The sequence below is a fragment of the Geotrypetes seraphini genome, chromosome 8 (assembly GCF_902459505.1).
Source record: "Geotrypetes seraphini chromosome 8, aGeoSer1.1, whole genome shotgun sequence".
NCBI lineage: Eukaryota > Metazoa > Chordata > Amphibia > Gymnophiona > Dermophiidae > Geotrypetes > Geotrypetes seraphini.
The window spans coordinates 19,337,392-19,350,407 of NC_047091.1; the positions used below are offsets into that span (position 1 = coordinate 19,337,392).

The 13,016-nt window shown below is 46.3% G+C and overlaps 1 protein-coding gene across 2 annotated transcripts in view; it reads left to right on the forward strand.

Moving 5' to 3' along the window:
- Positions 1-13,016, forward strand: part of PLEKHG2 (pleckstrin homology and RhoGEF domain containing G2) — a 124,988-nt gene that overhangs the window by 58,206 nt on the left and 53,766 nt on the right. For both annotated transcript variants that reach the window (XM_033956059.1, XM_033956058.1), the window contains one exon: positions 11,533-11,598. In XM_033956059.1, the coding sequence (XP_033811950.1) occupies positions 11,533-11,598 (66 nt within the window). The remainder of the gene's footprint in view (positions 1-11,532; positions 11,599-13,016) is intronic.

Genomic DNA, 13,016 nt, shown 5'->3' on the forward strand with positions numbered 1-13,016 from the left:
CAAGCCTCAAACACTTATAATGTTATATTTAAATCATTTTATTAAAGTATTAAAAGGGTCCATATTCGGTATAACTGCTTATAAATCACAAATATAGCTTTCTATTTCAATCTGATTTTGATACATCCTTCTCAAAGATTCAGTTGCCTATGTTTTTACATCATCTGGTAAGATAATTGGATTGTCTTTCAGACAAGAAATCCTAAACTGTGTAGTGAATGAACAGGAAAATAAGTGTCTAGTAAATGTTGGCAGTGGCGGAGTAACAGGGGTGCAGACCATCCCGGGCGCTGAGTTGGTGGGGGCGCTGGCTCCTCTCCGCCATGCCTCGCCACACTCACGCCATCCCTCTCCCCACCCCGTGCCTCTGTATTATCTTTGCTAGCGTCAGCAACTTCTGCCTGTTGCTCACACCAGCCTGGTTCTCATCTGAATCACTTCCGGGTCACGGGGCCAGGAAGTGACGTCAGAGAGAAATCCAACGTTGGCACAAGGAGCATGCTGCCGAAGCCAGTCACGCTGGTGAAGATTTAGAGATGCGTGGGGGTGGGGAGGACGAGCACAAGTGTGGAATGGGGGTGGGAAGGAGCGGGGGGAAGAAAGAGTGGGGGCATGGAGGGAGGGGCGCTACCGCTCTGGATACCTCCTACCTCTACTCCACCATTGAATGTTGGAAATGTTTTTTGATGCCAGCAATGATGGATGAATTCAAGTTCAAATTCTAGTTTATTTGGATTTGTTATCTACGCAATATCATATATTTCAATGCGCATAACAATTGTTTTTAAAATAACAATTAAAAAATTGGGGAGGACAAAACAAGATAATATAAACAAATTTTCACATTCTGTTACAAACTGGTACAAAAGGCAAAGGGGGTGAACTACAATTTTTAAGAAAAGAAAGAGAAACATTTAAGGAAAGACACATATGGTGGGATCACATAACCAGAATATAAAATAAAATAAAAAATATTTTGGCGACCTACTCATAAAACTCATTAAAAACTAGGATTTAGTATTTATGGTTCATAGACAAAACCGCGGAAGACAAAGGCGCGCGCCGACAACTGAGCGCAAGATGGAAGCGCGCGCCGAAGAAAAAGAGTGTTTTTAGGGGCTCCGACGGGGGGTTTGTTGGGGAACCCCCCCACTTTACTTAATACAGATCGTGGTGGCGTTGTGGTGGGCTTGGGGGGTTGTAACCACCCTCATTGTACTGGAAATTTAACTGTTTCCCTGTTTTTTAGGGAAAAAGTGAAGTTTTCAGTAAAATGTGGGGGGTTACAACCCCCCAAACCCCCCACAACGCGGCGCAATCTGTATAAAGTAAAGTGGGGGGGTTCCCCCCCACACTCCCCTTCGGAGCCCTTTAAAACAGTCATTTTCCTCAGCGCGCACCTCCACGTTGCGCTCAGTTGTCTGCGCGCGCCTTTGTCCCGGCGCGTTTTTGACCTGACACCGTATGTATAGATAATGTTTTCTATGCTTCGAAAGCGTCCTTGTACAAAAAGCTTTTAAGGGAGCGCTTGAATTTTTCTAAAGAAGGTTCAGTACGTAAATATAGTGGTAAATTGTTCCAGAGCTGGGGGTGCTGTGACCGAAAAGATAGTGGATCTCCTGGTCCCTATTATTTTTAAAGAAGGAATAGTTAGTGGATGTTGTTGTATTGATCTGAGTGTCCTGGATGAAGAAGATGGTATCAGAAGACGGTCCAAAAATAACGGCGCATGTGATTGTTGAATTTTAAATGTTAATGGTATGATTTTAACAGTTATTCTGTGTGTGATTGGTAGCCAATGAGCAGTTTGTAAAAGTGGTGTAACGTGGTCATATTTTTTTTGAATTTGTTATAATTTTTATTGCTTGAGCAGTTGGGCACACGATGGAAGGACCTTGCAGATGGTAGGAGTCTGATCAGCAGACAAGAAGGAGTGTGTGGCGCAGTGGTTGGATCTACAGCCTCAGCACCCTGGGGTTGTGGGTTCAAACCCCGTGCTGCTCCTTGTGACCCTGGGCAAGTCACTTAATCCTCCATAGCCCCAGGTACGTTAGATAGATTGTGAGCCCACTGGGACAGAGAGGGAAAATGACCTGGAAAAAGAGGCAAAGTGCGAGGTTATAAAATTTGCAGACGATACCAAACTGTGCGGCAGAGTTAGGTCTAGGGAGGAGTGTGAGGACCTGCAAAGGGACCTGGACAAGCTGGAAGACTGGGCAAACAAATGGCAAATGCGCTTTAACGTGGAAAAATGCAAGGTCATGCATATAGGGAAAAAGAACCCGTTGTTCAAATACAAATTGGGGGGGGGGCATTATTGGGAGACAGCAGTCTTGAGAGAGACTTGGGTGTGCTGGTGGATGCATCACCGAAGCCATCTGCACAGTGCGCAGCAGCCTCGAAAAAAGCCAACAGGATGCTGGGCATCATAAAGAGGGGCATAACAACCAGGACGCAGGAAGTCATCATGCCATTGTATCGAGCGATGGTGTGTCCACATCTGGAATACTGCATTCAATATTGGTCGCCGTACCTCAAGAAGGACATGGCGGTGCTTGAGAGAGTCCAAAGGAGAGCAACGAAACTGGTAAGAGGGCTGGAACACTGCCCATACGCCGAGAGGTTGGATAGGCTGGGGCTCTTCTCTCTGGAAAAAAGGAGGCTCAGGGGAGATATGATAGAGACCTTCAAGATCATGAGGGGCATAGAGAGGGTGGATAGGGACAGATTCTTCAGGCTGAAGGGGTCAACAGGCACGAGGGGGCATTTGGAGAAACTGAAGGGAGATAGGTTCAGAACAAATGCAAGGAAGTTTTTCTTCACCCAAAGGGTCGTGGACACTTGGAATGCGCTACCGGAGGAAGTGATCAGGCAGAGTACGGTACAGGGATTCAAACAGGGATTGGACGGATTCCTGAGGGATAGGGGGATCGTGGGATACTGAGAGAGGTGCTGGGATGTAACACAGGTATAGAAAGCTAACTAGGTAATAAGTATAGAAAGCTAACCAGGTAATAAGTATAGAAAGCTAACCAGGTAATAAGTATAGAAAGCCAACCAGGTAATAAGTATAGAAAGCTAACCAGGTAATAAGTATAGAAAGCCAACCAGGTAATAAGTATAGAAATCCAACCAGGTAATAAGTATAGAAAGCTAACCAGGTAATAAGTATAGAAAGCTAACTAGGTAATAAGTATAGAAAGCTAACCAGGTAATAAGTATAGAAAGCTAACCAGGTAATAAGTATAGAAAGCCAACCAGGTAATAAGTATAGAAAGCTAACCAGGTAATAAGTATAGAAAGCTAACCAGGCAATAAGTATAGAAAGCTAACCAGGTAATAAGTATAGAAAGCCAACCAGGTAATAAGTATAGAAATCCAACCAGGTCGTGCATGTGCAAGACCGGAGGGTTAGGACTTCGATGGGAAGATAAGACTCAATGGGAAACCAAGGTGGCAAGGGGGCCCCTTCTGGTGACTCAGACAGGCCGTGACCTGTTCGGGCCGCCGCGGGAGCGGACTGCTGGGCAAGATGGACCTGTGGTCTGACCCGGCGGAGGCACTGCTTATGTTCTTATGTTCTTATGCTTGAGTACCTGATTGTAAAACCTTGATAGGCGGTATATAAAATCCTAATAAACTTGAAACTTGACTCTTGCTGCCACGTCAGAGGCAGGCAAGACGAAAATGATGCTATTTAACAGTAGTTCATATAAATCCAAAAACAGCTTCTGCAGTTTATCATTGAATTCAGTTGCCAATTGTCTCTAAGATGTGTTAATTTTTTTACGTAGTGATACTAGTCTCAAGATACAGATTGACACGGGACAAAGTTTGTCCCTGTTCCCACCCCCACGGGGCTTCGTCCCCATCCCCACCCTGAGGGTAACCGTCCCCCATGTCAATCTCTAACTGGCTTTCTGTAGTTACATTCAAAGCAGTGTGCATATTGGTGTCAGCTCATGGCGGTTTTATCTATGAACCATATTGGTGTCAGGTCAAAAGCGCGCCGGGACAAAGGCGCGTGCAGACGACTGAGCGCAGCACGGAGGCACGCGCCAAAGAAAATGACTGTTTTAAAGGGCTCCAACGGGGGCATGGGGGGGTTCTTTATACTGACCGCGACGCGTTGTGGGGGCGTTGTAGGGGGGTTTGGGGGGTTGTAACCCCCCCACATTTTACTGAAAACTTCACTTTTTCCCTAAAAAACAAGGAAACAGTTAAGTTTCCAATATAATGAGGGAGGTTACAACCCCCCAAACCCCGCACAATGCCGCCGCGATTCCCCAACAAAAACCCCCGTCGGAGCCCCTAAAAACACTCTTTTTCTTCGGCGCGTGCTTCCTTCTTGTGCTCAGTTGTCGGCGCGCACCTTTGTCTTCGGCGGTTTTGTCTATGAACCGTGCATATTATATACAGGTCCAGTGGTACCTCGGAATCCAAACTGAATCCGTTCCAGAACCCCGTTCGAGTTCCAAAACGTTTGAGTTCCAAGACAATTTTTCCCATTGAAAATAATAGAAACAAGATTAATCCGTTCCTTGGTCCCACAAACTCAGATCGGGCCCTCCTGGCAGAGACAGCAAGATCGGGCACCCCAACCGGCATAGACAGCAAGATCGGGTCCCCCACCTGGCAGAGACAGCAAGATCAGCAACGGTAACTGCAAGCGTTGCTCAGCCCAAAGCTTCCCTCTGACGCAAACTAGCCAGGTGGAAACAGGAAGCTGCGTCAGAGGGGAAGCTTTGGGCTGAGCAACGCTTGCAGTTCCCGTACATTCGGATTCCAGGGAAAAATTGAATTAAAAAAAATAGTTCAGATTCCAAGTTGTTTGCGTTCTGGGGCGTTCAGATTCCGAGGTACCACTGTACTTATTTTGTGCCTGGGGTAATGAAGGGTTAAGTGACTTGCCCAGAATCACAAGAAGCTGCAGTGGAAATTGGACCCGGTTCCCCTGGTTCTCAGATCACTGCTCTAATCATTAGGCCACTCAAGAAGCTGCTTCTGTCCCATTGTCAGAATCCAATCAGCGTGAGCCAGTGGTGTAGCAAGAGTAGGAGGCACCAAGGGGGGTGGTGCCCACCCTGTGCCCTTCTTTCCACCCCCAGCTCCTTCCACGCCTACCCCGCTCATTCCCCACACCACACTTGCACCCTCCCTTACCCCCCGTGTGGCGCAGTGGTTGAAGCTACAGCCTCAGCACCCTGAGGTTGTGGGTTCAAACCCATGCTGCTCCTTGTGAGCCTGGGCAAGTCACTTAATCCCCCCGTTGCCCCAGGTACATTGGATACATTGTGAGCCCACCAGGACAGACAGGGAAAAATGCTTGGGTACCTGAATAAATTTATGTAATCCGTTCTGAGTTCTCCTGGGAGAACGGTATAGAAAATTGAATAAATAAATAAATCTTCGCCACGCGAGCAGCTTCTCCAGCCTGCTGCTTGAAACCGGCATTGATTTTTCCTCTGATGTCACTTCCTGGCCCTGCCACCTGGAAGTGATTTGAGAGGGGAGCCAGGCTGGCACAAGTAGCAGGCCTGGGAAGTTGCTCACACAGGCGAAGATTTAAAGAGGTATGGGGAGGGAGGAAGGGAGGGCATGAGCGTGGCATGGGGGAGCGGAGAGGTGCCGATGCCCCCACCAAGACGGGGCCCGGGGCAGTTCTGCTTACTCAGCCGCTGGTGTGAACTTCTTCACAGCAGTGTCCTCCAGTGCCAGCTCCTGTCCTCTTCCTCACAAAAGTGCCCCCACTGTGGCTAACTTTGTCATGAATCTGAGGGAAGGATGCCACCCGTCTGCCCAGTCCACTTTCACTCTCTTCACCTGGAACGGATTTTGCACATGGCTCCAGTCCCAGATATGGCTGCCTGTCAGTCACAGAATGGAAAACAGCCACTTGTAGGTACCCTTTGCTCGAGCCATGGTCCCACCGCTACTGTCCTTTTAACAATTCTCCAGTTTACTTCAGTCCAAGCAGGAGGCAAGAATGTGGCCATCCATCAGCTTTTCGGGAAAAAAAAAAAAAGTGACAGACTGCGTGTCTTGACTGGAAGTGTGAACATCTAGGGCACACGGGCGCCTGCCAAAAACCCCTACCCTTCCCCCTTTCCTTTCCGTTCACTTGTAAGGCTTTATGCGGGGAAGGGGAGATGGTGATTTCCTTCCAATGAGAATGAGAACTTGGGCTCCATCTGGTATCTATTTAAGACATTTTCAGCAGCGAGAGCTCGCAGCTTCCATCCAGCTGAGCTTGAAAATTAACCCTTCATGGGAAGCACTGTACCCTGAGCCTCAGAAGCTTATCTTCCCATTTCCACCTCCACCACAACCACAACCCGCGCTCTGTATAGGATATTCACTGAGAACTGGGGGTGAGGGGTCTTGATATTGTGGACAATGGTTTTGATAAAGCTGCTCTGTGGGTTATTTGAAAAGTTGGTAATAACACACAGAGGGGAGCAGGGGTGCTGAATTTAATGTTGGTCTTACAAAAATCATAGAGTAAGATGACAAGGCCTGAAATGGTCTACCAGTGGAGGTAATTAACAAATGTTGGGCACATTTGGGACTCGTATGGAGGACTGAGTATGGAAATATATAAACTTTTCAAGACATTGGGAGAATCTTTATTGGACAGAGCAGGTCAGCCATTTTGGTTTTTTCTTCAGTTTCTTTAAAATATTACTATAGTATTTCGGGAGCATCCTGGATTTGGCAAGCTATAGTGGGTATTTATTTGGGAACATTATGAATGCGGCACACTGTAGAACAGTCTTTCTATGGGAATGCTTTGGAAATGGCACACTATAGTATGGAATTCTTATGGAAATGGTTTGAATTTGGTCCACTGTATTGTTTCTTAAAATGCTTATATACCGCTCCTCAAAAGCCATCGGAGTGGTTTACAACAATTAAAAGCAAAAATAGGAAAGAAATACAAATTCACGATAGGACAGCCAAAACAAGAAAAGAAAAAACAAAACAAAAAAACTTAATGTGTGCTGCCACTGTCCAAGCCCGCCCTGAAAGTCAAGACTCCCCATTGGAGAATGACATGGGGACAGATTTTTCACCGTCCCCGCGGGAACTCATTTTCCTGTCCCTGCCCCATTCCCGCAAGCTCCATCCTCATCTGCACAAGCTTCAATCATAAGCAGCAACACTCTAGAGATCAGATTGTGATGTCATAATGCCTCATTTCACCAATGCCTAAACTCTGTCCTCATCTGCACAAGCCTCAAACACTTTAAAATCATGTGCTCGAGGCTTGTGCGGTTAAGGCAGGGCTTACGAGAATGGCGCAAGGACAGGGACAGCGACAAAACTCATGGGGACGGGGCAGGGAAATTGAGTTCCTGCGGGGATGGGGAAAAATTTGTTCCTGTGTCATTCTCTACACTCCACTAATCTTGAAATCAAAATGTAGTAAAAGTGAGCCAAGTATAGGACAATCAAGCCATTGTGACATCACTGATGAGGTTGGCTCTTAGGCATTGGTGGAATGAGGCATTATGATGTCACAATACCAGCTCTGGTCTGGTTATCAGAGGCTGAAGCTTTTCACACTATTTATTTATTCAATTTTCTATACTCTTCTCCCAAGTAGAGAATGACACAGGGACAAATTTTTCTCCGCAGGAACTCATTTTCCTGTCCCATCCCTATGAGTTCTTTTCTGCCCCTTCCCCATTCCTGCAAGCTCCATCCTCATCTGCACTAGACCTCAGATTGTGATGTCATAATGCCTCATTCCACCAATGCCTAAGCTCCGTCCTCATTAAAATCCTAAGTAGCAACATTCTAGAACTCAGATTGTGATGTCATAATGCCTCATTCCACCAATGCCTAAGCTCCGTCCTCATTAAAATCCTAAGTAGCAACATTCTAGAACTCAGATTGTGATGTCATAATGCCTCATTCCACCAATGCCTAAGCTCCGTCCTCATTAAAATCCTAAGTAGCAACATTCTAGAACTCAGATTGTGATGTCATAATGCCTCATTCCACCAATGCCTAAGCTCCGTCCTCATCTGCACAAGCCTCAAACACTTTCAAATCATAAGTAGCAACATTCTAGAGCTCAGATTGTGATGTCATAATGCCTCATTCCACCAATGCCTAAGCTCCGTCCTCATCTGCACAAGCCTCAAACACTTTAAAAATCATAAGTAGCAACATTCTAGAGCTCAGATTGTGATGTCATAATGCCTCATTCCACCAATGCCTAAGCTCCGTCCTCATTAAAATCCTAAGTAGCAACATTCTAGAACTCAGATTGTGATGTCATAATGCCTCATTCCACCAATGCCTAAGCTCCGTCCTCATTAAAATCCTAAGTAGCAACATTCTAGAACTCAGATTGTGATGTCATAATGCCTCATTCCACCAATGCCTAAGCTCCGTCCTCATTAAAATCCTAAGTAGCAACATTCTAGAACTCAGATTGTGATGTCATAATGCCTCATTCCACCAATGCCTAAGCTCCGTCCTCATCTGCACAAGCCTCAAACACTTTCAAATCATAAGTAGCAACATTCTAGAGCTCAGATTGTGATGTCATAATGCCTCATTCCACCAATGCCTAAGCTCCGTCCTCATCTGCACAAGCCTCAAACACTTTAAAAAATCATAAGTAGCAACATTCTAGAGCTCAGATTGTGATGTCATAATGCCTCATTCCACCAATGCCTAAGCTCCGTCCTCATTAAAATCCTAAGTAGCAACATTCTAGAACTCAGATTGTGATGTCATAATGCCTCAATTCCACCAATGCCTAAGCTCCGTCCTCATTAAAATCCTAAGTAGCAACATTCTAGAACTCAGATTGTGATGTCATAATGCCTCATTCCACCAATGCCTAAGCTCTGTCCTCATCTGCACAAACCTCAAACACTTTAAAGCCATAAGTGTTCGAGGCTTGTGCGGTTAAGGCAGAGTTTACAGGAATGGGGCAGAGACTGGGACAAAACTTTTGGGGACAGGATGGGGGAAATTGAGTTCCTGTAGGGATGGGAACAAATTTGTCCCCGTGTCCTTCTCTACTTCCCACAAAAAGCCTCTTACAATCTCTCTTTGGGAATGCTTTGCATGTAATGCACTATAGTATGGTTTTCCTATGGGAATACTTTGGATTTGATCGACTGTAGTAGAGTAATTTGGGGGGGGAAATGATTTGGGTATGATGCACTACAGTGCGGTATTCCTCTTGGAATTCTTTGGATTTACTCCAGTGTATTACACTCTTTCTTTGGAAATACTTTGGATGTGATGAACTGCGGTGCAGTATTCCTTTGGGAATGCTGATATTTGATTTTTCTGATCCTGCAGTAAAATAAAGCTGCTTTTGAAGCTGATTTCCAATTCTCTTTTTTTTTCCATAAAGTGTTCGAATGCTTCTAACATGCTTGTACAGAGACAGGAGCTTCTGATGCTCAGAGTACAATGTAATAAACAGACTTTTAAAGAAACAAATCGAGGGAGACAGCAGAACATGAAAGAAAATGCCTGAATCCACTAGAGACCAGCTGACCTCAGTACATCTGGCAGTAGTTAGCTCTGAGTTCTCGTTCACTGCTTCTCAAATAGTTACAGTCTGAGTTCTCTGCATTGCCCTAATTCTCTTTCCCTAGGGCAGGGGTGTCAAAGTCCCTCCTCGAGGGCCGCAATCCAGTTGGGTTTTCAGGATTTCCCCCATGAACATGCATGAGATCTATTTGAATGCACTGCTTTCATGGTATGCTAATAGATCTCATGCATATTCATGGGGGAAATCCTGAAAACCCGACTGGATTGCGGCCCTCGAGGAGGGACCTTGACACCCCTGCCCTAGGGTTACTATATTTGTGAAGTCAAAAAATGGGACACATAACCCTTCCCGCAGCCCACCCACAGCCCCACCCTAGCCCCTCCTCCTACCAGTCTCACCCCTGAACTGCGGGGGCCCCAACTTTTCACCAGTCTCAGCCTTGCCCCACTATACCTTGCACCCATTTACTTAGTCCCCCCTTACCATCTTCTGTACCCTTTTAGTGCTTATCTCTCTCCCTCCCTCCAAATCCTCTATGGGTGTTTCTCATCACTCCCCCTTCCTCCCCCATGGGTGCTTGCTTCTCTCTCCTTCCCTCCTTCCCCTTGAGTGCTTCTCTCTGTCTCTCCCCCATCGGTGCTTGCATCTCTCTCTCTCTCTTCTCTCTCCTTCTCTCCCTCCATCACCCCCTTGGGTGCGTCTCTCTCTTCCTCCCTCCAACACCCCCACCCCTGTGGGTGCTTGTTTCTCTCTCTCCTTCCCTCCCTCCCCATGGATGCTCTCTCTCTCCAAGTTTTTTCCAAGTTTATTGTAAATTTGAACAGTGAGATGGTGCTTCTCTCTTTCCCTATGGATCTCCACTGTCCCTCACCTACCTCCTCACTGAAATTTAATCTTTGGGTCGGCCGGCAGCAGCAGCAGCGAGGTGAGCCTGCTGCTGTCAGCCTGCCCCAAAACCTTCTCTCTAGAGTGCCCCACCTACGCGGGAACAGGAAGATACTCCAGAGATGAGGATACCTTGCTGCTGCTGCCAGTCAGCCAGAAGATTAAATTTCGGTAGAGACAGGAAAGAATACCCCAGAGCAGGCCCCTCTTTCAAGCCAGGGTTGATTGTTGAATTGAGATGAAGAATTGGGAGTCCATGGTATGACCAGCCCAGGGGGAGAGGAGGGGGGGAGTAGAATGACTGGAGCATCTCAGGAAAGCATCTGGGTTGATTTAGCTAGGGCCAGAAGAAGCTTATTGGACTCATTGATCCCTTGCCCAGCTCTTAGATTATGTTCCCATGCTCTGCTCTTCAGGGGTTCTACTTAGATTCAGGATTGTTCATTGTTATTGTTGCAAGGTCTGTGAAAGCCAAGTGTAGCCAGTTCTGTGGCACATGCCTATCCCTGCCAAAGCTTGTTTGCTGACTTTTTGAGAATTGCAGCTGATACTCTTCTGGCAGAGTAAAAGGGCATTGAGTTGGCAGAGGCAAAGCCGCCTCACCCCCTGTTCTCCTTGAGGTCTGATGCACCTTCCCACACCTAGCAATGCAGCCTGGGCCGGCCATAGACAACAGAGCCAGGGGGTACCGTTTTTATTTCGGGGAGTGAAACCCTTCCTTGCAGACAAACAGTGGGCAAGGAAAACGGCAGGCCACGGTTTAGAAACATAGAAGATTACGGCAGAAAAGGGCTATAGGCCATCAAGTCTGCCCACCCTACTGACCCATCCTCTTAAGTCTATACCTAGCGACCGATATTCCAGTTCGACCCTCGTAGGGATCCCACATAGGTATCCCATTTATTCTTAAAGTCCAGCACGCCAGACATGCCAGATATTCTTTGAAAGAATATCTGGCATTTCATTTAAAAAGTGAGGACTTCTGTCCCCTCATTGCTTAGAAAGGTGGGCAGGAAGATACCTCCAGTCTTGGCTGACTGCTCGCCGTGTCAACCCAAAGAGAATGAGCGGAGTAATATCCAGTGTAGTCTGATGGGTTTTTTTTCCCTCTTCTTTCACAGCGAGCTCCTGGAGGAGTTGGAAAGTTGCAGAACTGCTCATTCCATCGCTGAGTGCTTTGTCAGAGGGTAAGTTGTGCCAGTTGGGGCAAGGTGGTCTGCTCTTTTACCCCTGACTTCAGGGCACAGAGGGTGAGAGGAATGTGAGGCATTCTTCATTCAAGAGTGCTGCAGGCAAGGGAGTATATAGTATTTTGAAAGGAATAGCTGAAAAGTGATGTGTGAGCATATGAAATTAATAGGCACGTACAGTATTAACTAAGCAACAGTTGTAGGTTGTATTTTTTTTATGTTCTTCACCGTAGAGAATTAATAGTAACATATGTATTATTAAATCTAGCATAAAAAATATATCTAAATCAATGAAAAGCTTCAGGTATAAGAGCCATGGACTCTATCAGCTCAAGCTTTAAAACAATCACAGCACCCTTCCTGCCTGCATTAGTCTGATTTTTATTTATTTATTTATTTTATAAGATGAGCAAAAAAGTCTCTATAGTGAAGGGTTACTTATCTTTAACAGCTGAGAGTCTACTCTATCCATCGCTCACCAATACTCCAAATCCTCAACGTGCTTAATATTCTCCCCAATTGTTCAAATCCAAAATAATCCATGTGATATAGGCCCTATTTTTATTAAACTGTGCAAGCAGTGGGATGGGTGGAGGGGGAGAAGGGGGGATGGGAAGGGAGGAGGGTGTGTTGAGAGTAGAGGTCTGCATGAGAACGGGGATCGCGGGAATCCCACGGGTCCCGCGGAGGTCCCGTGGGAATCCCCCCCTAACCCACAGGACTCCCACGGGGACCCCCCACTGGCCCACGGGACTCCCACGGGGACCCCCCTCTAGCCAATGGGACTCCCACGGGGATGGAAGGCTTTGGAAGCAGGGTTCGTCCATATAATATAATGGACATGTCAGCCTTAGTAAAAGAGGGGGTTTATAAGTTAATTACCTAAACAGAAAACAAAAAGGGTTCCACCAAAGAGATTCCACAAGGAAAACAGCAGCGCAAACACAAAAGAAACTGTGGAATTGATGATCCTGTCAGAAGTAATTGCTGCTTTTTATGGTTTTGGGCGGGGATGGAGGTAATTCCATGCGGGGATGGGTGGGGACGGAGAGGATCCTGATGGGGATGGGTAGGGACGGAGAGGATCCTGGCGGGGATGGGTGGGATTTCTGTCCCCGCGCAACTCTCTAGTTGGGAGGTACTTTATCGTGTTTGTATTGTGATGATAACTGATTGTTGACTTCTTTGAATTTATATATCTACAATGTATTAACTGAGTTGAGATGACATTCTTTGTAAGATTTTTGTTATGTATATTTTATTTTTAAAACTCAATAAAAATTATTGAACATTAAATTGTACTAGCAGTTTTTAGTGCAGTGAGCCGTGCTGAATGGCTCGCACTGCTCCCGACGCTCATAGAGTTCCTGTGAGTGTCGGGAGCAGCGCAGGCCATTCATCACGGCTCTCTGCGC